This window comes from Pseudorca crassidens, chromosome 12 (genome assembly GCF_039906515.1).
Source record: "Pseudorca crassidens isolate mPseCra1 chromosome 12, mPseCra1.hap1, whole genome shotgun sequence".
In the NCBI taxonomy this organism is placed as follows: Eukaryota; Metazoa; Chordata; class Mammalia; order Artiodactyla; family Delphinidae; genus Pseudorca; species Pseudorca crassidens.
Window position 1 is genome coordinate 67300327 of NC_090307.1, and position 25883 is coordinate 67326209.

General features: G+C 56.0%; 1 protein-coding gene across 2 annotated transcripts in view; it reads right to left on the reverse strand.

Annotated features, from left to right (window-relative positions):
• Positions 1 to 23217, reverse strand: part of BCR (BCR activator of RhoGEF and GTPase) — a 100073-nt gene extending 76856 nt beyond the window's left edge. Inside the window, exon 1 of one of the 2 annotated variants that reach the window (XM_067700108.1) lies at positions 21521 to 23217. In XM_067700108.1, coding sequence (XP_067556209.1) covers positions 21521 to 22826 — 1306 coding nt within the window. In that variant the 5' untranslated portion in view covers positions 22827 to 23217. The remainder of the gene's footprint in view (positions 1 to 21520) is intronic. The other variant, XM_067700109.1, reaches the window with a different exon arrangement.
• Between the last annotated feature and the right edge of the window lie 2666 nt (positions 23218 to 25883).

The following is a 25883-nucleotide window of genomic DNA, read 5'->3' on the forward strand; positions in this document are numbered from 1 at the left end:
GTCAAATCCATAGAGACAGAAAGTAGAAGGGGGGTTCCAGGGGTGGCAGGGGAGGGGGGAGTTAGTGTTTAATGGGGACAGAGTTTCAGGAGGAAGGTGAAAAGTTCTGGAGTTGGACAGTGGTGATGGTTGCACGACAATGCGAAAGTACTTCATGCCACTAAGGTGTCACATAAATTTATTTTTTTTTCTTTGCGGTACATGGGCCTCTCACTGTTGTGGCCTCTCCCATTGCGGAGCACAGGCTCCGGACGCGCAGGCTCAGCGGCCATGGCTCACGGGCCCAGCCGCTCCGCGGCACGTGGGATCTTCCCGGACCAAGGCACGAACCCGTGTCCCCTGTATCGGCAGGCGGACTCTCAACCACTGCGCCACCAGGGAAGCCCCATCGCTTAAATTTTTTATCACAATTTTAAATGAAGAAGAACAAAAGCAAAGTTCTGTGACAGACAGAAGTCTTGTCTTTAAACCCCTCCAAATGCAGGTTTGGACAACACAGGCTCACACCCAGGCTCTGAGCCAGAGTGCCCCCTCACCTCAGCCCGCATCTGCTGACGAAACAAGCTGGTCATTGCGGGGACCGAGTCTGTGTCTCTGCTCCAAGAAGGAAGTTGTGCCAGGCTCCCTGCCTGGCCAACTCCACCTTGGAGAAGACACAGGACGCCGACCTCCAGGAAGAACCTGCCCCCAGACCCTCGGCCGCCACCCCCGGGACAGCACACGCTTGGGTCCTCGGAGCCACGTGGAGACCGCCAGGCCAGGAGGGGTGGGAGGCCGAGCGGGGCTGGGCTCAACTAGCGGGGACCCTTTTCATCTGTTTCATGTACTGAGGTGTCATCTAAAATGTCATTTGAAAAGAAGGGCTGTGCTCCTAGAACGAAACTGAAGCATTTGAAAAATCACTGCTTGGAAATGGACTCTGGGCGCTTCCAACTCTGATGGAAAAAGGCAGCTTCTCATCTTCCACGGCGGTCTCTTAAAGAAAAAAAAAACCCACACGTCCAGCCAGCTGATGAAGCAGCCAACATCCTCCCCACTCTCTGTCATAACAACAATAACACGAGAATAACAAATGTTATGCAGCACCGAGGCGCGCCGGCAGCCAGGCTAAGTGCTTTTCTCGCGTGCACCATCTCGCTGGACCTTCACACAAGCCCCCGAGCGCATGACTGCTCTGACTTCTAGTTTACAGATGAGGAAACGTAACCATCCTTCTTGGATTCTCAGATACGGATTTTCTGAAAATAAATATTTTTTTTGGCCACACCACGTGGCCAGGGATCAAACCCGTGCCCCCTGTAGTGGAAGCGTGAAGCCCTAACCACTGGACCACCAGGGAAGTCCCCCGAGGATTTCAACGTGACAAAGTGGGATCTCTTGCTCCTCCCTGCCTCTCAGGATGCCAACTGGCAGCGTGGTCTTCCTTCTCAGCGGCCACTGAATGCAATGACCAGTGATGTCCCCAGCTCTGTGTCCCTTGAGGGAGGGGCTCTCCACACCCCTCAGCCCAGCCCCTGCCTCACCCAGACCCCAGGGCTTGGGAGCTGGGTCAGCAGTGCTGCCACCTACGGCCTGGCCAGTGCCCACCTGGGCCTGGGACCTTCCCACTGAGCCCAGGGCCGTGAGGGTCCTGAGGGCTGCAGGGGTCAGTGCATCTCCTCCGGGATGGCTGCCCTGCTACAGCCAGGCCCCACCCAGACCAGCAAGGGGACCGTGGGCAGATGAGCCCACACGTGGGAGGCTCTCGCAGGGCCTCCCCAGGATGCTGCTCCGGGGGTGGGGGAGCCTGGAAGTCTCCAGAGAGAGCACTGTCCTTTCTCATGCCTTCTGTAGCCCCCACCCTCCCAGCGATGGAGAGAAAGCCCGCCGGCCCTCACATCTCTGGGTCCTCTGTAGACGCGACACTGATTTATGAGCAAATAATTCATCCCTCGGTCTGAGTAAGACTCGGCGCTAGGCGTGCGGCTTGCAGCTGCCACTGCTCTTGGCCCGAGAGCAGGTGCACCCAGCTTGCTCTTCAAACAAGGGGATAAACCAAAGCACAGTCATAGACGCCTGTGTCAGTCAGAATCAGAGCCCGTGGAGGTCGTGGGGTGGGGGTGGGGGGATGCTCACGGGAGGGCCCGGTCCACGGACACATGTCTACGCCGCCGCCCGGTGCCAGAAGCCGCTGCGTTCCCAGAGTAAAAACCGTGCTCCTGTGGGAGAGCCCAGCCCCCAGGGGCTTATTCTAGGCTGGTGCACCTGCGGCAACAGCTCTGAGAAGTTTCCAGAAGCCCGCGTGCTCCCTGCTGAGGCCCGGGGCCCTGGACAATGGGCGTCCCTGTAGGTACCAAATACCACAGCGGTTCCCAGGGACACGTGTCAGCAGTCACAGGCAAGGACAATGGGCAGCAAAGGGATCCAACTGTGATCACAGCCCACCCTGCAGGTCTTTCTCCTGCAGAGCTGGCGTGTCTGCCAAACCCAGCAGCGGTCCTCCAGCCACTGGCCGGCAGCTTTCTTCCTGCCTCAGCCCCCTCCCAGGGGCCGGGACAATCCGGCAGCAAAAACAACAAAGGGGACTCAGCAGCTGGATTCACGGGGAAGAGAGAGGCACCCAGGAAGCTGCAGGCCCCCCTCAGAGGCTGAAGGGTCAGACCTCCCATCCACCTGCGCATTCTGGGATCCAAACCCTTGCGGGAGGCCAAGGATGGGAGAGCAGGGACCCCAGTTATGGGGAAGGGGAGCCAGGAGAAGAAGGGGATTGTTCCCTGGTGCCCTGCCAGGAGCAGCCCCAAACCCAGAGAGAAAGGCCTGTGCTTGGGGAGGAGCTGGGGACATATTCTGAGGAGCAGCTCCTCACCCTCCATCTGCCCTCCCAGGATGCGGGGTGACCTGGAAGACAGGTCTTCCAAAAGAAACCATAAAAAAGGGCGGTGCCCACCAAAAGCCACATATCGTAGAACTCATTTGTATGAAATGTCCAGAAAAGGAAAATCCACACAGAGAGAAAGCAGTGTCAGGGCTAAGGGGAGGAGTGGGGAGAGACCACTGACGGGTGTGGGGTTACTTTGGGGGTGATGACAAGGTTCTGGGACTAGAGAGTGATGGTGGCTGCACCACTCAATCTGTGGGTCTATAAAGGCCACTGAACGGTACACGTGATGCAGGGGAACTAGACGGGATGTAAGTTACATCTCAGTAAAGCTGTTAGAACAGAACAGAAAGGAAAAGGAACAGTCCACACGTCAGCTGATGAAAAACCATCTCAGTAACAAGAGGAAACAAGGTATCACACACAACCACCTGGATGGGTCACAAGTGCCCTCCCGAAGTGAAAGGAGCTGGATCCAAAAGGCTCCGCACTGTAGGATTCCATTGATTCCACGTTCAGGAAATGGCAAAACCAGAGGGAGAGAAAGTACATCAGTGGTTGCCAGGGGCTGCAGGTGGGGTGGGAGTGGTGTGTATACAAGAGACACGGTGATGGAGCTTTTGGGGGTGATGGCAATTTCTGCGGTGACGGACCTCTTATGTACCTTGATTGTGGTTACACCACTCTGCCATCACTCACAGAACAGTACACCTAAAAGAGTGACTTTTACTGTCTGTGAATTACATTTCAAGGCACATATACCTCTACCGACATCATAGTATCTTTTGAATCTTTGGCATTTTTTAAAAAGAACAGTAACTTATATGTATTGTTTTTTTTAACCCTCAGCTCAAAATTTCGTTTTCCTAACATGGACAAAATTTTCTGTAATTGGAAATCTGTCAAAAGAGAAAAGGGAATTGATTGAAAAACAAATAGGTGAAAAGAAAAATTTGTAACTATGTGTGGTGACAGGTGTTAACTAAACTTACTGCGATAATCATTTTGTAACATATACGTATGTTCAAGTCGTTACACTGTACAGCTAAAACAAATACATTGTGAAATGCCAAATATATCTCAATAAAAATGAATAAACAAACCAAACAGCTGAAGGGGGAGGCAAACAAATGTAAAATTCTGATGCTTAAAAAAAAAAAAAAAAAAGACTACTGAATTTGGAGACTGATGTTCACGGCAGCATGATTTCACAACAGCCAAAAAGTGGAGGCAACCCAAGTATCCATCCACAGATAAATGGATAAACAAAATGTGCTCCATCCATACAATGGAATATATAAAACTCAGCCTTCAAAAGGAAGGAAATTCTGACACATGCAACAACATAGATGAGCCTCAAGGACATTATGCTCAGGACAAAATGACAAACACTGTAGGATTCCACTCACATGAGGTCTCTCGAGGAGTCAGATGCATGGAAACTGAAAGGGGCCGGGGGAGGGAGTCTGGGGGGCAGGAGGCATTAGTGTTAATGGGGACAGAGCTTCAGTTCGGGAAGATGAAAAGTTCTGGAGGCGGATGGTGGAGACGGTTGCACGCATTAAGCATGAATATACTTAATGCCACTGAGCTGTGCACTGAGAAATGGTTAACACGGTCAATTTTATGTTATGTGTATTTTACCACAATTAAACAAACAAACAAACCCCAACGACTCTTTCCCACCGTCCTAAGTGACCGCGAGGTCCTGGCATCGCAGCCCCAGCCATGGCCTTCATGCAGCCACAGACCTGCCACGCCACGCAGACACACGCCAGGCGGGGAGGGGGGGCCCTGGAGGAGAAAGGGCTGCTTGTCTCTGCCCTTCCAGCCGCAGGTGTGCAGTGCAGACAGCCGCCCCACCCCGGCCCGGAGGAGCCAAGTGAAGCGCAAAGGTCCACCAATACTGAGGATCGAGCGCATCTGCTCTGCAGGCAGACACAAAACTCCACACTGTCTGGACCGCTGCTCCCCAACAGGAGTCCGTGAGTGAAGAAGTCAAAGCAAAGGTGAGTGCAGGTAAGCCACACCTGCTCGGCCCAAGCAAGGCTGGCAGCCGCCCAGCTGAGGAGGAGTTCTGTCCAGAAGGGACCCCGGAACCCACAGTGGCCCGGGCGGGGCACCGAGCAAGGCCCGTGGCTGCAGGGTGGCTCTCCCACCCCATACTCACCCCATCTTTCATGCAGGCGTCACTGGGGGGTTTCTCTGGCCCAGGGTGGGAGGCACACCAGATCTCCCCACCTCATCGCCAGTCAGTCCCTCATCCCAAAGCCATGCTCCAGCTGTCCCAAGCCTTGCAGAACCCTGCTGTCCCACTCCTCCAGGCCTCTGTGCACAGGCTGCCTCCGTCTGAAATGCCCCCTCTCCCCATCCCCCACAATGGCCTAACACTCTCCTTTTCAGTGGGGTCCATTCAAGATCCAAACAATTGGCCGCTCCCTCCGTGATGCCCTCTGTGAGCTAACCCAGCAGAGATAGCCCTTCTTGGTGCCCACCTGGTACTGACCTCCATTGCAGCCCCCATTTATCAATATCTATGAGCTCCCTGGGGTCATGGACTGTGTCGAGGCCTAAGCATGGAGTCTGGACCCCAGCAGGTGCTACACAAACTTCAGATGAACAAATAGGTGGATGGTTGGATGACAGATGGATGGATGATGAGTAAATGGATGGATGGATATTTGGATGGTAGAAGGATGATGGATGGATGGATGGAGCTATGGAATAAATGATTGTGTCCCCCTAAAATCTGTATGTCAGAACCTAATCCCCCGTGCAATGGTGTTAGGAGAGGGTGCCTTTGGAGGTGATTCAGTCATGAGGGTGGAACCTTCATGAATGGGATTAGTGTCCTTATAAAAGAGACCCCAGAGAAATCCACCACTTTTTCTGCCATGTGAGGACACAGTGAGAAGACAGCCATCTATGAACTGGGAAGTAGTGGACCTTCACCAGACGTTGAATCTCCTGGCACCCTCGTCTTGGACTTTCAGCCTCCAAGAAATACATTTCTGTTGTTTATAAACCACCCAGTCTATGGTACTCTGGTATAGCAGCCCGAATGGACTAAGGCAGATGGTTGGATGGATGGAGAGATGGATGATGGATGGAGGGACGGATGGTGGATGGAGGGACGGATGGTGGATGGAGGGACGGATGATGGATGGAGGGATGGACGATGGATGGAGGGATGGATGATGGATAGACGGATGGATGGAGGGACGGATGATGGATGGAGGGATGGATGATGGATGGAGGGATGGATGGATGGAGGGATGGATGGATGGATGGAGGGATGGATGGTGGATGGAGGGACGGATGGTGGATGGAGGGACGGATGATGGATGGAGGGATGGATGGATGGAGGGATGGATGATAGATGGAGTGGCTCAAGTACAGCTTGGCTTTCCCGGAACATCTGCTACTAGGGAGCAGATGAGTTAGATTCGACTCACACATATTTGGAGCTTGAGAAAGAGTCAGGATTCCAACACCCTGTTCTCTCAAGGTGGAGGGTTCTCTTTTGTAACTTTGATCAATAAATGACTATTTTCTTAACTTTTTATTACAGGAAATTTCCAGCACATACAAAATCGAGAGCACAGTATCACGAATACCATTCCCATCACCCAGCTTCAACCCTCATGAACCCACGGGCAGCCTGGTTTTGGGGGATAAACATTCGGAAGCAGCAGGATGCAGGGGAGAGACAGGGAGCTGTTGGTGACCGCTCCCCACCCCTGCTTCCCACCCCCGCAACTTCCTGCAGGAAGGAGGCCTCACAGGGACAGGAGGACTTACCCTACCTGCCTCACAAGGGCTCCCGGGCACAGAGGAGAGACACCCACACGCGGCTCCGTCATCTCATTTCACAATCACCAGGAATCAGGAGACAGCGCACTGCAGGACAGCGGTCAGCAAGCTACGGGCCAAAGCCAGCCTGTCACTACCCGTTTGTGTGACCCAGGATCTGAGAATGGATCTTATAACGATTTTTAAGCAATTACATTTTAAGTGGTTATATAAGTACCTTCCTAATAGTCTCAATTTCGCCTCTCAGCCACAAAGCCTAAATTAGCTATTATCTGGCCCTTTAAGGAAAGGTTGGCCACCCCAATACCGCAGTGAAGAGCAGAGGCTCACGTAACCACGCTTGGTTCAAATCCAGGCTCTGCCATGGAACCTTCTGACCGGTCTAAGCTTCTGCCAATGGCGGGTACCACCCAGCTCTCTGCAGGGTGGAGTGGGGCTCAGATCCCAGAAGGCACACGGGATTCTATTACAAAGTGTAAAGCCAAACCCAAGTGCAAAGTTCCAGTAAAAGGAGGGGTCCTCTCTCCTGCAAGACCGCCAGAGAGGGAATGCCAGCCGCTCTGGGGGTCCCTGGGAGTCCCAGTCGAGCTCACCAAACAAGAAGTCCTGAAGGAAAGCACGGACTTCTGCTGAGGCATCTGAGCCCCACGGCAGTGCAGACGGTCAGCGCAGTCTCCTTCTCCTCCTCGTGTCCTCCAGACTGACCAACCCATCCCCGGGGCTGGCCAGCCCGGGCACAAGACAGTCCTTGCTCTGGCAGACACTGAGGATGCTCAGAAAGTAACAGGGACTAGACAGAGAGCTTCCCCTCAGACTCTGATCCCGGGTGGGGCCCGGGAGGCAGCAGGCTGCTTGAGGACTGGCCATCTGTGATGCATGAAAACAATGGCCCCAAGGTACCAAAAGTCCCCCAACCCCACGGCACAGAGATGCTGCAGGTAGAGCCTTGCATGCAAGCCCCGCCGTCTCAGGGCTGGCCTCAGCACAAGCGTTCCTGACCACGCAGGGCTGTGCTCTGGCTGGCAAGACACCAGTTGGCACCTCCAGGCTTCCCGCTGCCAACCACCTGCCTGGATACTACCACCTCTGCCCCGGCAGACGCCCTCCACGCTGCCCGCACCCTCTCTCACATTGAGGCCGGGCCCCCCGCAGCTGTCCACGCTATGCCTTTCAGCACGCTACGCAGGTGACACCTGATGATGATGCCTGAGCATCTGTGCCCGCCCTGGGGGCCGACCCTAGCTAGGGCTGGCCAGTGGACAGTAGGGGAGATAAATCAACCAGCAAAGAAGCATCCTGGTTCCCATTAAATGTACACACAGAGCCAAATCCACCCCCTGGCCCACCGCGGGTTCCCTGGACCCATCACCGCAGGCAGCCAGGCCCACCGCGGGCTCCCTGGACCCATCACCACAGGCAGCCAGGCCCACCGCGGGCTCCCTGGACCCATCACCGCAGGCAGCCAGGCCCACCGCGGGCTCCCTGGACCCATCACCGCAGGCAGCCAGGCCCACCGCGGGCTCCCTGGACCCATCACCGCAGGCAGCCAGGCCCACCGCGGGCTCCCTGGACCCATCACCGCAGGCAGCCAGGCCCACCGCGGGCTCCCTGGACCCATCAGTGCAGGCAGCCAGGCCCACCGCGGGCTCCCTGGACCCATCAGTGCAGGCAGCCAGGCCCACCGCGGGCTCCCTGGACCCATCACCGCAGGCAGCCAGGCCCACCGCGGGCTCCCTGGACCCATCAGTGCAGGCAGCCAGGCCCACCGCGGGCTCCCTGGACCCATCACCGCAGGCAGCCAGGCCCACCGCGGGCTCCCTGGACCCATCAGTGCAGGCAGCCAGGCCCACCGCGGGCTCCCTGGACCCATCACCGCAGGCAGCCAGGCCCAACTGGGGTCTTACGGGAAGACTGCTTCGGGACACCTGCCAGTAAGGTTTTCCAAGTGACTTGCTGGCAACTCAGAGCAACATGACTTCATTTTATTTGGAATCACAAAACTAAAGAGATCTTAAAGATGCTACCGCGCAGCTTCCTCATTTATGGGGTGGGGGGTGGGGGGAAGTCAGGGGCCCACAGGGTTTAAGTGATTTACTCAGAATCAGAACAGCAGCTGACGGCACAGCCAAGACAGGCAACAGAGAGAAGAGGGAGCAAGTGAGAGCCCCAGCTCTATAGCTCACAAGCTGTGATGGTTAAGACTCCAGAAGTGCTGGCTCCCAGCTGCAGTGAGCTCTTAAATATAAGACAGATCATCTGCGGTGTAAGACAACTCACCAGCATGGAAGAGTCCATCCCTCCCCTTTCCTCCCCAAGGCCATTATACCACATTGCCCACCCTCCATATATGACCTTCCTGTATGTACCTGCCCCGCCTACAGCCTACACAACCACACAACCTACACAACCACACAACCACACAGCCTACACAACCACACAGCCTACAAAACCACACAGCCTACACAACTACACAGCCTACAGGCTCCAAGTCCTCAGGCACAGGGAGGAGTTTGACCTGACAAGCCCAACAGCGTCCTGCTGCCCTGGCCCAGCTTCTGCCAGCTTCTGCAGCCTGAGTGCAACCACGTACTACCTTCTGTAAAATCCCTTTTCATCACAGTATTTGGCTTCTTTGGAGTTTCCCTTAAGGCAGGTAGGAACTCCAGGGCCCAGAACTAACTGGACAATGCTGTCTGGCTGACTCAATCCACGGCCAGGATGCATGCAAAGGAGGCTGAAGTGCTTTTTGGTTTCGATTACAAGCAGCCCAGAGCAGCAATAAGATAGCAGCTTCTATGCTAAACAAGGAGACAGTGAGTTCCTTCCCTGCCAAGGACTACGGAGCTGACAAAGGACTGTCACATAGCTGGTAGCCTCAGAGATCTTCCCAAATGAGAGACGGGACTGGCGTGGCCCCAGCTCTGAGCCTCTCTTGATCCAGAGTGCTTAGGGAGCACCAAGGTATCAGGAGTTATGGTGAGACCCAGCTTGGCAAGAAAGAAGTCAGAGGACAGCAGAGGATGCATTGCAAAACCACAGGTAAACTGGAACAGCGTTTCTGGAAGGTAATTTGGTGGCAGATATCAAGTGTCTTAAAACCACCCACACCCCGACTAAATCCGCTGACAGATGCTCACCCTCAAGGAGGGAGCGGAAATGCAAATGGAAGCACATGTAAAAAGACGAGATGCTCACTGACTAATGAATGTCACTGAATTGTACTTAAAACAAAACGTGGTTTAAGTACAAAACAACGGGATAAGTATTTAGCCTTAAAAAGGGAGGAAACTCTGACACATGCTACAACGTGGATGAACCCCGAAGACATTATTCTCGATGAAATAAGACGTTTATAGTAATACTGTATGAGTCCACTTCTGTGAGGTCCCTGTAGCAGTCAAATTCAGAGACAGAAAGTGGATGGTGGTGCCAGGAGCCGGGGGAGGGAGGGGGCGTTATTGCTTAAAGGACACAGATTTCAGTTTTGCAAGATGAAAAGAATTCTGGAGATGATGGTGGTGATGGCTGCACAACAAGGTAATGTGCTTACTATCGCTGATCTATGGACTAAAAACTGCTTAAAATGGTAAGTGTTATTCTTATATATACAGACATACCCAAAAATATAATTTTAAAAAGTTAATAATGCAATATACCAAAACCCACCAAATTGTACATTCTAAATGGGCAAATTGTATGGTACGTGAATTATATCTCAATAAAGCTTCATTTAAAAAAAAAAGATGCTCGCTGAAACATTATAATAACGAGCTACATTTAATAAACGTTAAGTGTCCAACAAAATTCATTAAAATTAGATCAGTTAAGCTATAACTCTATTACAAAGTAATAATGTAGACTTTAAAAATAATGTTTACAAAATATTGAGTAAAACAAGAAAATGCTCACGCTAATTGACAAAAGCAGGACCCCCAGTGCAGCTAGATCTCAGCTACGTAAAATAATCAGAGATATGATTTTATGTAAAGTCGGGAAGAAAAGAAAACCTCCCTTAACACTGAGCAGAAGTGTGTTTCCCTGAAGCTTCTAACCATTAGTAACAGACCAGCCTCCCAGGTATGACCCTAAAGAAACCTACTCCCTCTTCCACATGACAACTGTTCAAGACACATAGCTAGTGCTCATGGACTCTGGAGGTAGACAAATTCTCAAGCCTGGCTGCAGAGGAGATCACCCAGGGAGAGTTCCAGAAATCCAGGTTGGCTCGGAAGAGGAAATCAGATATCCGTGTAGAAAGTGCTTATGAAGAGTGGAGGCCTCTGGGAGCTGGGAGCCACCGACAGGCAGCAAGAAAACAGGGACCTCAGTCCTACAACCACCAGGAACTGATTCTGCCAACAACCTGGGCTGGTGAGGGGATGTGGAGCTCCAGATGGGAATGCGGCCCCTGCCGACACTTTGCAGACTTTGGAGACCCTGAGCAGAAGACCCAGCTAAGCCATGCTGGACTGTTGACCCAGGGAAACTGATATTGATAAACAAAAACAAGAAGAACCTCACAAATCAGACTTGCCAGGAGTGACCAGCTGTGGGGATGTGTGTGATTTTTCTAACTACAGCAGAGGTGGTCCATGTGGGCAACCAGGACAGAGACACTGCCTTCAATCTCCACCAGCTCAAATGCCCCCCCAGTTCCTGCTGAGTCTTTGGGCTCAGTGGCACCAAGCAGAGTAAAGCTACAGCCTGGACCCGTCCAAGGACACCGGGAAGGACCCGGGCCCCTAGAGGTCACGTGCTGTCCCGCTGACCCATAGGAGGCCCAGTCAAACGAACCCCCCAGACCCTTCCCAAGTGAACCACAGCCCAGCCCAGCCTTTAAAAAGCCCCCTGAAAATAGCTGTGAAGGGGAAAAGCCAAGGGACAGCACAAAGGTCCTGACCCGCTGCTCCTGCCTGGTCTGCACGTCCCCGAGCCCTGTGGGGCCGGCATGGATGTCCCCGATGACAGAGGGAGCTCCCCCAAGAAAGCCTCGCCTTGGCCTTTGATGTCCAAGGTCTTATTTACTGTCATGCCCCATCATGCCTGCCTTGGAATTCAATAAACATAAAGTGACTCTCCTCCCTTAGGAACGGCTCTGATCCACTCACATACTTGAGGGGGCCCAGTGCTTTGGGGCCAGAGAGAAAGTGGGGAGAGGGAGAGAGAGAGAGAAGGAGGGAGAGACAGAGAGAGACAGACACGTTCTGTTCTCCTCCCAGATGTCCCCCCTACTCTTGGAGTGCCCAGCAGGGCACTCATGCCCCTGCCTGCCGCACCGCGTCAGCCGACTGGGATGGTTTCCCACCTGCCACCTACGGAATCAGTGTCCCAGCCCAGCGGTTAGAATAAAGGGCCTCTCCCAGGCAGCCAGCAGCCGGGTCTCAGCCCTCTAACTTTCCCTGCTACCCTGCCGGGGTTTCTGCACCCCAAGACTGCAGACATAGCAGGGATTAACAGCACAGGGCCCACGGGGCAGGGGAAGCTGGGAGGTGACAAGCAGTGTGGGGACCGGGTCTCTAATACTTCCCTACCCCGCCTTCTGGAGTCTCGCTCACCCCTCCGCACAGTCTGCCCTAGAGCGACTTGCACCATCTGGGTGCTGACAAAATACCACAGGAGGGGTACCCAGACTGATGTTCATCATCACACCCTGGAGTTTTAGAGCCGAATTCTGACAGCGGCTGTCCAGGTGCCTGGTAGGGGGGGGCAAGGGGGCCCATCCGACTGCCCCCAGCAAGATGCTATCCCACAGGGCCTCCCAGCGGGCGCCCACAGGCATGGCGGTCTCGGATCCAGACCATGCCCATCACCCCACGGGGCCCCAAAGCAGACACTTCCACCCGTGTTCCCAGGGGAGAAAGTGGAAAGCTTTTAGAAGTCAACATTCATAAGTGAGTTACATTTTTTGGTCTAAGATTTGAGCAGATACGAATCCTGCTTTTGCACGTGCCGGCTTGCACACACACCCAGAGGCTGAGCCGCCAGGCCGAGCATCACCTAAGAGTTCACAGGTCACATCGCAGGGCCTTCCAGTCAATTGGACAATGGCTCTGAGCCCAGCACGGGGACCCCGGCGCCTCGGAGAGGACAGGAGAGGGGGGCACCGGAGTGGCTGGCCCAGTCTGCACGTCCCCGCTCACAGCACAGCCACTCCACGAGATTGGGCAGGGCCAGGGATGAAGACTGCCCCATCTATTCAACCACGAGCCTGCAGGTTCCCCCAGCTCCTCACCTAAAGCCTCAGACAGCTCAGCTATGGGGATCCCTGCTGCTCCTCCTCAGGGGCCCCTGTGAGGGACGGTGCTGTGCAAGACGCAGCCCGCTCCGCAGGCACCACGTGCCTCCCCACTGAGCAGAGGCCTCGGTCAGCTCGGCCTGGTCGTGGTCCTGCTGTCCAACCACCACCGAGGTCTGAGGGAGAAACGGTGAAGACATCACGCTGAGTGAGACAAGCCAGACGCAAGAGGACAAGGGCCATGTGAGTCCACTTCCGAGAGGCCCCGCAGCAGATCCACAGACGGCGGGGTCACCGGGGGTGCCAGGGGCTAGGGAGGGGGAGGGGCGAGTTACTGCTTGATGGGGACAGAGTCTCGTTTTGGGAAAAGGTTCTGGAGATGGTGGTGGTGATGGTGGCACGACAATGTGAATGTATTGGGTTGGCCAAAAAGTTCGTTTGGGTTTCTCCTTACGATGGTATGGAAAACCCAAATGAACTTTCTGGCCAACCCAATACTTGATGCAGCTGAGCTGGGCACTGAAAATGGTTCAGATGCCACACGGGGCCCAGCTGTCCTGTGTCCCCTCCACACAACCCAGGGCAGCACCCTCTGCTTGGCGGAGCCCTGGGCAGCCCGCACAGCAGCCTGAGTGCACCGAGCATGAGCCACTCTCGTGGCTTCCTGTCTTCCTCCTCTGTTGCTCACTGAAGTAAGAGAGTCTGCGGTTCTTACTTTCTCTCTTTCGGCCTCACAATCACTAAAAACGAGAACCAAGTGGTTCTAAGCTTTCCCTCTACAAACTTGGGGGGGGGGGGCTATGAGAAAAATCAAGTCGTCTCTCTCTCCCTGCAGCTCCTAGCTTCCCAGGCCCCCAGGAACACTGCAAGCGACCCCATTCCACCCTACAGGGGCGTGCGCGGCCCCAGGTGCCCTGGGACGACAGAACAGCGCACTAGGTGAAGCAGCTGGCTCTCCTTTGGGGCCACGATGCAGAAAAATACACACATACTGTACCTTTAAGACCACTCAGCCCAGGAGGACACATTAGGAGAGGGAACAGAGGGGGATGAAGGGGTCTGCTGAGCCCAGTGGGCGAAAAGGCCTGCACCTACTGAATTACGCATTTCTCCTTTAAAATCGCTTGCTAAGTGGTGTTCAATCAACTGACATTAGATGCCTGAGGGCGTGACTCTGTGAGACCAGAGAGGGGGCCAGATCCCAGGGGCCACCATCCTGGGCACTCAGGCTCCCACCAAGCCCCCAAGGAGGGGGCGTCCTCTCCAGCTGACAGAACCAAGCCCCTGCACAATAGCCACATGCTGGATCTCAGGCATGTCCAGGTCTCGTACCTTCAAGGTCTGCATTCTTTCCCCAGACTATGTGGACATCTGTTCCAGAAGGCTACCCTTGGTATGTGTACATGTATTACCCGCAGACAATCTCTTCCTGCTCCCCTGGCAGACCAACTAACCCCGGCAGCATTCTGTGTGTGTGTGTGTGTGTGTGTGTGTGTGTGTGTGTGTGTGTGAGTTGGGTCTCTATTGCTGCACGTGGGCTTTCTCTAGTTGCAGCGAGTGGGGGCTGCTCTTCGTTGCGGTGCGCGGGCTTCTCATTGCGGTGGCTTCTCTTGTTGCGGAGCACGGGCTCTAGGCATGCGGGCTTCAGTAGTTGTGGCACACGGGCTTAGCTGCTCCGCGGCATGTGGGATCTTCCCGGACCAGGGATCAAACCCGTGTCCCCTGCATTGGCAGGTGGATTCTTAACCACTGCACCACCAGGGAAGCCCCCCGGCAGCATTTTTTTAAAGGGAGCAGGTCAGGCCTGTAAAAGGAAGCAAATCTTCAAAGCCCTTCTTATGCCGACAGAGGCACCTGGGAGGATGCCCTGGGACTGCTCGCCCCCGGCTCTGCAGGCCCGGCTCCCCAGGCAGCTGGGGCAGCAGGGCCCTCCTGCTCCCTCCAGTGTCTCCACACGGTCTCCCAGCCACTGACAGCTCCTTCCTAGTGCTCCCTGGGCCATGCGCTGACCCCTCTGTGCACACGGCCGGCCACCTCTGTCACCTTTTCCCAGACAGCCCCTGCCCCTCTGCACTTCCCAGGACTGCCCACAGCAGAGCCTGTCAGCACCATGACCCTGCCCCAGTGCCCTGACTGCTGAAGGGAAAAGGCAGATGGACAGGCAGCATCCTTCCAACACGTCTGTCCTCTTGGGCGCTTTGCCACCTGACCTGCCGCAGGAATCTGAGCCAGGTGCCCCAGGTGGATGTACAGGGTTACAACACTTTCCGGGAGGTTTTTTTTGTTTGCCAAACAACTGATCAGGTCCCCTCCACCTCTGGGGAGGTCACTCGGTGCCCACTCTCATGCGACAGGCATCACCCCCCAGCCTAGGAGAGAGGACAGCGCCAGCCCCTCCACCAACGGCCTGACCTTGGGCGGGTGTGTGTGTCTCACACCCCCTCAGACCCAACCTGACGATAGCGTATAATCTCACTCCAGCCACTTCACAAGAATGTTCCGAGGGCACAAGAAACAGCCTCCACCCAAGTCGTGTTTACTTCCCAGGTCAGGCATCGCAGTCCCCGCCCGCCCCACCCCCTGCCCCACCTCGGCAGGCGCGTCTCCCCGGGGCACTGCCACCGCCAAGTCCCTGTATTGCAAGGTGGCAGTGGCCAGGGGGCACCAGAATCCAAGACAGATGATTAGCAGGCCCCAGGCCAGGGATTCAGGAAGCTCTTGCGATTGACTGAGAGGAGCCCAAACCTCAGCAAAGAAGGAAAAATAACCTCCAGGACATCTCCACTAACAAGCTTCCTTTCTGGGGCACCGGTGTCGTCAGGCCCCCCAAAATCAATACCGATTATTAGATGGGGGAAAGCGGAGTGGGGCTCGAACAAGGAGGGGTCGGACCAAACAGAAACCTCAGAGATGGGGGTCTCATTCCATCCGTGACCCACAAACACCACAGCACCCAAGACACAGACACCAAGGTAGGTCTCTGTCTAGAGGATCTCACCACCCTGAAGAAGGAAGCCGGACAGACACAGGATTCACAGGAAATAGCTGCAGACATACAGCTAAAGAAAGATACACAGTCAGGGAAGACGCAAGGACATTACGAAGGTTTTGTTTGTCTGCGCTGGTTTTTTAAAGGCAAGGCGCATGGAAAGAAGCCTTTCCACAAACCCGTGAATAAAGGCAAGAGAGAATTTCCAGGAGATTGTGCCTGGCACTTAGTAGATGCTCAATAAATACCTCTGAGTGCCTGAACGGGGGACAGGTGGTTACCTTAGTAAAGGAAACATAGGTACAAACCAGAGTAAAGAAGAAAGACGTGGAAAAATTGTGTTAATAAATTTTAAAGAAAAAAAGTTAAAGGGACTTCCTTGGCGGTCCAGTGGTTAGGACTCAGCACTTCCACTACCGTGGCCCCAGGTTCAATCCCTGGTCCAGGAATTAAGGTCCCACAAGCCGCGAGGCCAAAAAAAAAAAAAGAAAAGAAAGAAAAGAAAAGAAAAAATAAAGAATGGAAGGAAAGGATCTTAGCAACAACAGGGTCCAACCCCTGACGTTTTAGATGAGGAGAGAGATGTGGCCACGTGAAGTGTTGGGACGCAGCTCTCCTGACACCCGGCCGGGTGGCCTTGGCCCACCAGGCTGCCCAGCTCCACCTGAACTCCTCCCAAAACCCGGCTGGTGAGCACAACACACACACCATCTCTCTGCTGCCCAATGAGGGACTCACTGAGTCCTGGGGGCCAAACTGGTGTCCCCCCGAAATTCACCCGTCGAGGTCCTAGCCTCCAGCACCTCAGAACGTGACTGTATTTGGAGATGAGTTTCTCAAGAGGTGATTAAGTTACAATGGGGTCATCAGGGTGGGGTCTATCCAATCTGAATCATGTCCTTATAAGAAGAGGAGATTTTAGACACACACAGAGCCACCAGGGGTCCACGGGCGCAGAGGGAACACCATGTGAAGGGGAGGACCGTCTACAAGCCAAGGAGAGGCCTCCGAGGAAACCAATCCTGCCAGCAGCTTGACCTTGGACTCCCAGCCTCCAGAATTGCAGGCAAAATAGATTTCTGTTGTTGAAGCCCCCAGTCTGTGGCATTTTGCCCCAGATCACTAACATACTGAGCTGCTTCAAACACCTGGGTGTGAAAGCCAAGGAAACATCGCCATGGCTAACAGGTGTTCTCCTGAAGAGAAGACACCTATGAAGGACCAGAGATGGGGCGTCAAGGATGAATGCTACCCGGCAACTTCAAAACCCTAACTTAGTGAAACAGGCCAGACGCAGAAGGACAAATATTACATGATTCCACTCACATGAGGTACGTGAAACAAGTAAATTCACAGAAAACAGACCGAAAGTACAGCAGTGGTTGCCAGGGGCTGGGGGTGGAGGAAAGGTGAGTTATTGCGTAACGGATACAGAGTTTCTGGTAGGAATGATGGAAAGTTCTAGAGACAGTTATGGTTACACAACAGCATGAATATACAGAATGCCACTGAACACGGAAAAAAGGTGAAAATGCCACGTTTTGCTACATTTATTTTACCACAATAAAGAAAAACCTATCACATGTTACATAAATAAGTTATTTTAATTGAAGTTATTACATTTTTTCAAAAATAAGGAAAAAATCCTACATGAGCCACAGGGATTATAATTCCAGTCAGGGTCAAGACCCCTGTGGGGTTCAGAGTTAATAAATCCACCACCACCTTCTCCTGAGCCTTGATCTGAAACGCAGCCTCAGTCAAAATTCAGGCCTGTTGTCTGGCAACCGGAGAAGATGCCCATCCGTTCACCGTGAATGTGGAACCACAGGGCAGGCTGGACCACGGGATTCCCAGCCAGGGAGGGGAGGCGGCTATTGAAGCCAGACGCAACAGGGAGGAATGGGGGTCACCTACCCCTGGACCCACATGAATCTACACTCCCAGCTCCTTCAGTGAAAGGTCCAGAATGCTTCCTTCTGTTCCCGAAACATGAAGGTCATCCTTCCCGAGCTGGAGAATCCTTGTAAAATTGGATGTACATTCCGTTTCCACCCTGGTGATGATTTAAATGGTCTCGGACTCTGCCTCTGTCCCCCGGGAGGAGCCTGCACTCAACTTGGAGGTGGAGGCAGGCTCTGGTCTAAAGATGCCGGTGGAGCCCAGGCCAGGCCTGGGTGACCTTTTCCCGCCCCACAGTTACCCCGGTCCATTCAACCACCCAAGGGAAAAACAAAGCTGCGATCATTCTGATAACATGTCACCAGAATCCAAAGAGCAAATTAAGCTGCTTAACAGAAATGTGAAACAACAGGGCAGCCACTTGCAGGAGCGCCCAGGAAGAAACACAAGATCTAGGGTCCCATCTCACAAGGAACACTCAGGGCTGGGGGCGCCTCAGACCTAAAAGAGGAAAGGCCCTTGGTTGTGTGGCCTCTCTCAGGAAAGGGTGGCCAAAGTCCTCGAAAGGAGTTTAAGGGACAGGGGTGGACACAGCTAAGACGCTTCCCAATGACCAGCCACCTTCCCACCTTCCCGACCTGGCCCCCCGGCTGTGGAAAGGAGGACAGGATCTTGGGGATGTGCTGTGTGTATGGCTCTGAACGGGGCTCCACGGGAGGCCCAGGAATGAACCAGGGATCCCTGCCTTCAAGACGCACACGTGGATGTGACACCACGTGGATGACACTTGGGGACATGATGCAAAGTGAAATTAGCCAGACACGGAGGGACACGTAATGTGTGTGATTCCACTCCTGTGACGAGGTGCCAAGAGTCATGGAATCACAGAGACGGAAAGTAGAGGAGAGGGTCCCAGGGGCTGGGGGAGGGGACACTGCTGCTTGATGGGGACAGAGTCGCAGCTCGGGAAGATGAAAAGTCCCGGAGATGGACAGTGGCGATGGTCGCACAACTACGTGAACGTATTTGATACCACTGATCTGTACACTTAAAAACGGCTAATGTGGGTGAAGGTAGTAAATTTTATGTCATATAGTACCACGAAATAAATAAATAAAGGACAAAGCACAGTCCAGAGTCACAGAAGCCTCTGCTCCACTGCTCCTCAGGGGCAGACGGCAGCCCCCACCCTCTGCCCTAGACAAGGCCCCTCCCCAATGCGGCTATTTCCGGAAGCTTCCCTGATGGCTCGCCCTCTGAACACATAAGTGATGTGTGTGTTCCTGTCTCCCATTAACTTTTAAGCTCCCAGAGGGCAAGGACCACACTCTCTCCTTCTATGCAGCCCCTACTGTAGGAGGGACAGGCTTGCACACAGCAGAGCTCGCAGCCGGTGGGTCCTGTGTGTGCGAAGCTCGAAGGACCCCTGGACTCCCCCACTCGCATTTTTCAGGCATGTGTGGGGCAGTGGGAAGAACACGGGCTCTGCATTCCAACGGGGCCTGGAGGCCCAGCTCTGCCACTTCCTGGTTGCATCCCTACCTGCAGATGTGGAGCAGGTGGGGTGATGGAGAGCTCACAGGGGGCCCTGCCTGAAGCATGCTGTCACCATGCCTGGCGCACAGCGGCTGGTGGTCATTTCAGCTCCTTCCCTCAACTCGGAAATACGAGAGCAAAGAGGCTCTGAAGCTACTAGGGCCGGGCCTCACGTAGGTGGCTGCTGTTGCGTCAGAGAATTAGGTGACTTCCACTCCCTCCCCACAGCGATTTTCCTCATTGTCACATTTCAGAGGCGCAGCCCTGGCCAGCAGGCATCTAAGGAACATGGGTAAACAGTCAGGACAGAGACAGATGGCCGCGCCCATGGGTCTCTCCTTCCCCTCCAGCCACGACGCTCAGAGGAGCGTGCTGGGTACTGAGTTTACAGGCTCCCGGAGCTAAAACCACCAAGAGTTTCAAAACCTAACAGGAGAGAGAACGTGGGACCTTGAGGACTTTCGGAGAAGGACCCAGAGAGTGCTAGGAGTGGGGTCCAAGCTGTCAAATTAACTCCTTGGCTGGAACCTACCCAGCGTCACCCACGGAGCCGGGTTCTCCTGCGTGCAGGGGCTGAGAGGCAGGCGAGGAGCTGTGAGCTCGGGGAGACGGCCCGCAGGGAGGGTCCCGAAACACACCCCCTCCAACAGGGCCCTGGTCCCTGGAGACTCCGAATTCCCCCAGCAAGACATCATGGTTTCAGGTTGTAGGTCTCCACGAAAACGTTCCATTTTCTGCTTCATTAAGGACGTTCTCCCACACCCTGGCGGGCGCCGAGGACCAGTTCAAGCTGGCTCGCTCGGCCGACAGCTGGCCAGACGGGGCTGGTGCCCAGCGACCACAGGGCAATCCTCCAGACCCCGGAGGAGCTGACGTGCCTGCAAAGCAGGCTTCTAAATACTACGGCCTCCCCCCAACCCGTCCCACAAGGGACTCAGGGGATGCGGCTGGGCCAGGCCGCAGATCCCGGCGACACACCACAGCCCACCCCAGCAGCAGATGAAGTCAGCAACTAGATGTGCCTAAAACAAACAGGACGGGGCACCGATCGCAAAGAGGCCACTCCACAGAGCCAAAAATAGCCTCACTTGTTTCTAGAGGATGCTGACCAACGAAGCACATACAACTCCATCAGCAGAGAAAGAAAAATCAATGGAGCAGAAAACCGGATCAGCCCAACAGGGACCAGGACTCTGAGAGACTGCCGACTGCCTCACCCGCCACCCCCCCCAAATCCCTCTCCTTACTCCAATCACGAACTGTGCCTGGATCTCAAAACCCAGTCCCGTCACCCCTGTGCCTCACGGTATTTGTACTCAGATGTGCACACGTATTATATACACAAATCCCATAGGTTTAATCTCAGGGCCAGGAGTCAGACGGTGGACTAGGAGCCCAAAATGAGCACCGGTGGGCAGGGAAGACGAGGACGCGAGAACATACTGATGGATCAGAAAATGGAGCTAGGGTAAGACGCACAGAGGTGAGTAATGCGGGTTGATGTCTCTCATCAAAACTGGGCAGATCAGAACAGGCGTGGCCCTGCTTCAGCCCTGGCTAAAATCTTCACCCTGGGGATCTTCAGTGGCCCACTGAGTCAGAACTGTCGGTCACCTCACTTCCTCTTCATTCGTATTTTCACCTGCTCTGACTAGCAAGCGAACCTGACACTCCCATGGCCTGGGAGCAGCTGGCATCTCTTGGGTTCCCCAAACGTGTCATATAACTCTTGAGGACAGGTGGCGGGGATTGCCCAAGACACGGATCAATCCCGGCTAAAAGCCTCCATCCAAGCAGCAGAGATGACCCACTCTTTATACCATCCCTACTGCTCGGGTGCGGGGGGATCAGAAGGCAAGGAGATGACTGCCCAGGGCATCCTGGTCCCAACTCACAGAGAGTACTCTCGCGAGAAGCACAGGGCTCTAGACCCAAAGGAAGGAGCCACCGACCATCCCACACACCACCCCTCCCACCCCAATCCCATTCCAAACGCTGGGAATCTGCCTTCGGGAGGAAGGTGGGATGCAGTTTGTTCAGGCTCAGAATCAGTAAGAATCCTTCCAGTCCACAACAGTATTTGAAAATCACTCCAAAAACTATCTACCTTTTCCTCCCCACATTCCCTACTGCTCAGTGGTTTCCAGCCAGGGGCAGGTGTGCCCACCAGGGTGGTAGAGGTACCCACCTGCGTCTCCATGGAAGGCGCCGTCTTGAAGCAGCCTGCTGGACAAGCTGTCCCCATCGCTGGGCCAAATCTGCCCCGTCTTGCGGACGCCCACGATGGTGGCCTCGGACACGACCACCGGGCCCTGCCGGTGCCGCTTCTGACACTGGGGCGTGGGGGGGCTGCTGCTGTCGAAGGATTGCTGGGAGTTCTGCGAGGGTGAGCGGCTCTTGTCCCGGAACGTGCGGTAGGTAGTGGGGCTCGGGGACACGCGGCTGGACTGGCCCGAGGAGAAGTCCTCTTCGCTGGACGTGAGGTTCTCATTGGAGCTGCAGTCTGGGGTGTAGCCGCCTCCGCTGTCCTCAAAGCTCCGAGGGGAGTAGGACCTCCGGGGCCAGGTAAGGCGCTTCTCCTGCTCCGAGGTGCTCTGGCTGCGCTGGAGCGAGCCCTTGCCCTCCCCTTCCACCATCATGCCCCCGACATAGATGCTCTGGTAGGGCTGGTACTCCAGGGGCGGCCAGGGGGGCCTGCTGCCGCCATTGGCGTTGATCAGGTTGTCCTTCAGGAAGCGCGGGTTCAGCTCCGCGTCCTCAAAGTCGCCGTCGAGGCCGCAGCTGCTCTCGGAGAGGCGCCCTCGGTAGGAGGGCCTGGGCGGGTCCCCAGGGCCGGGTCCCGCGCCCTGCTGGGACTTCTTGCGCTCCATCTGCATGGCCTGGCTGCCCAGGGAGCTTATGCGGTCCGACACGTCTTTGTCGTTGACCTTCACCAGGCCGCGCTCGTGGTGGAACTCGACGTTCACGTAGAAGGGCTTCTCAGCGTCCGTTGCCGCCGGCTGGACAGGGCCCTTGCGGATCCTCTCGAAATTGGAACGCAGGGCCGCCACGCTGGTGGGGGGCCCGCGGTCGTCGTGGTCCGCGGGAGCGGCGGCCCCGGGCCTGCGAGTGGCCGCGGGTCTGGCCTTGCCCGGGGAGCCCTCCCCGTCGAGCCGGGCCTCGGGCTCGTCGGCGGGCGGCGGGTCGGCACAGTCGGCTGGCGCGGGCTGGGGGCGCGGCGCGCGGGGCTCGGCGGCGCCGTCGGGGGGCTGCGCCGCGCGCCGGAAGCCCCAGCGCTGTCGGTCGTAGCTCTTCTTCTCCTTGGCCAGCAGTGTCTGCAGGTAGATCATGCGGAAGCGCTCCTGGTTCACCTCCTGCTCCAGGCGCCGGATGGAGGCCTTGCAGCGCTCCAGCTCCTGCTCGATATCGCCCACCGAGCGCAGCTCCATCCGCGGCGGCTCCGAGTCCGGGAACTGCGCCTTCCACGCCTCGGCGAAGCCCACCGGGTCCACCATGGCGCGGCCGGCCTCACCTGCGCCGCCCGGCTGCCGCGGGGCCCGGCTCAGCGGCGGCGCGGCGGCCTCGCCAGGCCCGGCCCGGGGCGCCGGGCGGCCCCCATGCCCCCGGCGGGGCAGCGGTGACGGCAGCTGGCGAACAATACCCGCCCCCTCCCGGGCTGCAGGTGAGGCTGCAGCCAGGCTCCCCGCGCGCGGGGCGGGGCGAGGGGCTGCGCGCGCCGCTATTGTGTGCGGGGCTCCTGGCGCGCGCGGGGCGGGCGCTATCTCCGCTAGGCTGGGCCCGCTAGCCCATGGCTGCCGCCGGCGCGCTGCTCTCCTCGGGCTCCGGCGCCCGCGCCCAGCCGCCGCCGACTCCCCGCGCTGCGCTTGGCCAGCCCGCTCCCGCCGCACTCGCGCCCGGCCCGCACTCGGCGCCGCAGGAAGGGGAGGGCCGGGGGGCGGTAGCCGCGGCGCGGCGGACCGAGCGTGAGGGCCTCTTAAAGGGGCCGCTCCCCCGCCCAGCCGTGGCCCTGCCAGCGTCCCCGCGCCTGGGAAAACCGAGGCCCGGACGGCGAGTTCTGCACTCCTGGGACAGGAACCCCTGGGTCCGCATTGCCCCCCAGCCCGGCAGCCCCTCACCGGCGTCACGGCTGAGCGCGCCCCTAGCGGGCAGGTCACCCAGCGGTGCCAACGGGCCTGCTGCGCTGGGGTCCCGGGGTGGGTGATGAAGCAACATCTGCCACACGGGACTGTCACAGAGATAATCAATAGGAATTTCTCCCCAGGTCACTCAACACCCACGTCTCCCTTCCTGCGGTCCTGGGCCAGGTGTTTGCCTGACTCAGAACTTATCTCTGTAATCTGCCTCTGAAGGGGTCGCCAGCCTCCACTGGGACGCGCAGGGCTGGGCGGAAGACAGCATAGCCCAGGCGGGCAGGGAAACAAAATCTGTTCTCGTCCCCCGGGGAAGCCCAGAGATCTTAGACACACAGCACCCTGGAGGGAGTCAAAGGGGCGCCAAGTGAAAATACCCCCACCAGCCTGCTGGGTGAGGGGATACGGAAACAGGATTTGTCGACCAGAGAACCCGGCTTGAGTCCTGACCGCCTCTGCCCCTCTGTGCCTGCTTCCTGGGCGTTGAAATGAGAACGAGAATACCTCCCCACCCCCCGCCCCCGCCCCCGCGGCTGTTGTCCCCGCACGGATGTGAGGGGTTGTCTTGCCTTCCCCGCAGTTCCAGTGCCACCCAGAGCGGATGCCCTGACATCTAATCTAGAGGAACAGAGCCCAGGGCCGGCCGGGCTGGGATTCAGGTCTCTCCCACTCTGGGCTTTGTGACCTTGGCAATTCCCTTCCCCTCTCTGAGCCCAAGTTTTGTCCTCTTATGTCAGATGTTGTGAGCACCATGTGTAAGGCAACCAGATGGGGCAAATATAAAGCATGTGCTGTTCCTTCCATGATTACCTTTAATGTTGGTTCCCTGGGAGACTGGCAGGAAAACCCTGGGGAGCAGGACTGGCAGACACTTCCAGGCACAGCTCACTGCCGCCCCCTGCAGGCTCTCCACCCTCCTGCTGTCACCCCTCCCAGGCCCCATGTCCCCTCCCACTCCTCTGCAAGGCCAACAGGGCCCTTGTAAAGCCTGTTTTGCAGGTGAGGAAACAGAGGTTGATGCCCTGACTTTGTGGCCAGCAATGTGAGGCGGGAATCCCAGCAGTGCTCACATCCTGATGACCTCTTCTTCAAAACGGGTATAATAAATCCTGACCTCCCAGGGCATGGCACACAGCAGCTCAGCATCGGTATCAGTTGCCTTCCTTGGATGACCTGCTCCCGTCACCCAGCGAGTGGGTCCGACAGGACTAGAACCCAGGCCTCCAGAACCCCATTCCCTGGCTGTCAGCAAGGAGACTCCCAAAAGCACAAACATTTTTTTCCCCTTGCTGACAGGGTCTCTGAGTTTCCAGGGGGAATTGTGGGCTCATCAGGGACATTATCATTAAACACCTGGGAAAGAAAAGGATACTTTGTGGGGGGGTGACTTCATCCATCAGTGAGGTGTCCCTTTCCCTGGTGTGCAGGCCCCAACTCAGCCCCACCTTAAATATTGTACACATAAGCAAGCTCATATCAGAACTCTGATGCTGTTTGGTTTGGGTTTGCAAGCTCTGCTCTCTTGGTAGAGCAAGTGGCTCGTTGGGCACAAGGACACTGCAAGATAGTGGCTATCTTCCCATGGGACAGCTTGTTCTGGCCCCAAGGACACTCCTCCCATCCTCTGAGCCTTCCCTGAAAGCACTCCCACCCCGGGTCTCTGGTCCTTCCCCGAAGAGCTTTCTTATCATTCCTCCCTCCTGAGGAAGGGAAGAATGAGGAGGAAAGTGGGGTCCATATATATGACACTCTGTAGTCCCCCATTTGGTGTCTGTCCCCAGCTAGATCTAAACTTCCAAGAACAGAGATCTGTCTGTCTTGTTCCCCAGTGAACCCCCAATGCTTACGACATAGTAAGTGCTCAGCCAGTGCTGACCCGGGTGGGAGCGCAGAGCCCAGGGAGGAAAGGGTGAGGCGGGCAGAGCCAGGCCGCAGCAGAGGTGTGTGGGCCTTGAGGGCGGGCATTCAGGAGGAGGCAGAGGTCAGGGGAAGGCTGGCCAGCGAGCTGGTCCTAAAGATGGGGACAGACAGGCAAAGATGGGGAGAGTTCAGAGTTCTGGGTGTGTCTGAGGAACAGCTGGGTTATGGGGTGAGGCTGGTGTGGGCTGCAGGAGGTCACATCAGGCGTTTCGCACCCGTGAAAACCATCACTACAATCACCACCACTCCTAATAGATGTTTTTTTTTTTCATCTAAAAACTAAAATGGAACAGGAAAGTGGGATTGTTGGTGATGTCCCCTCCTCAACTTCCTTCATTTTCTGGGATATGGTTTTGTGGCTCTATAATTCATTTCACAATCTCTCTCTCTCTCTCTCCCTCCCCCTCCCGCCCCACCCCCCCACCATCCGGTCCCTTTGCTGGAAGGAGAGGCTGGGACTCAACGGCCCCCTCTGCTGGACAGAATGCAGAACTTCCGATG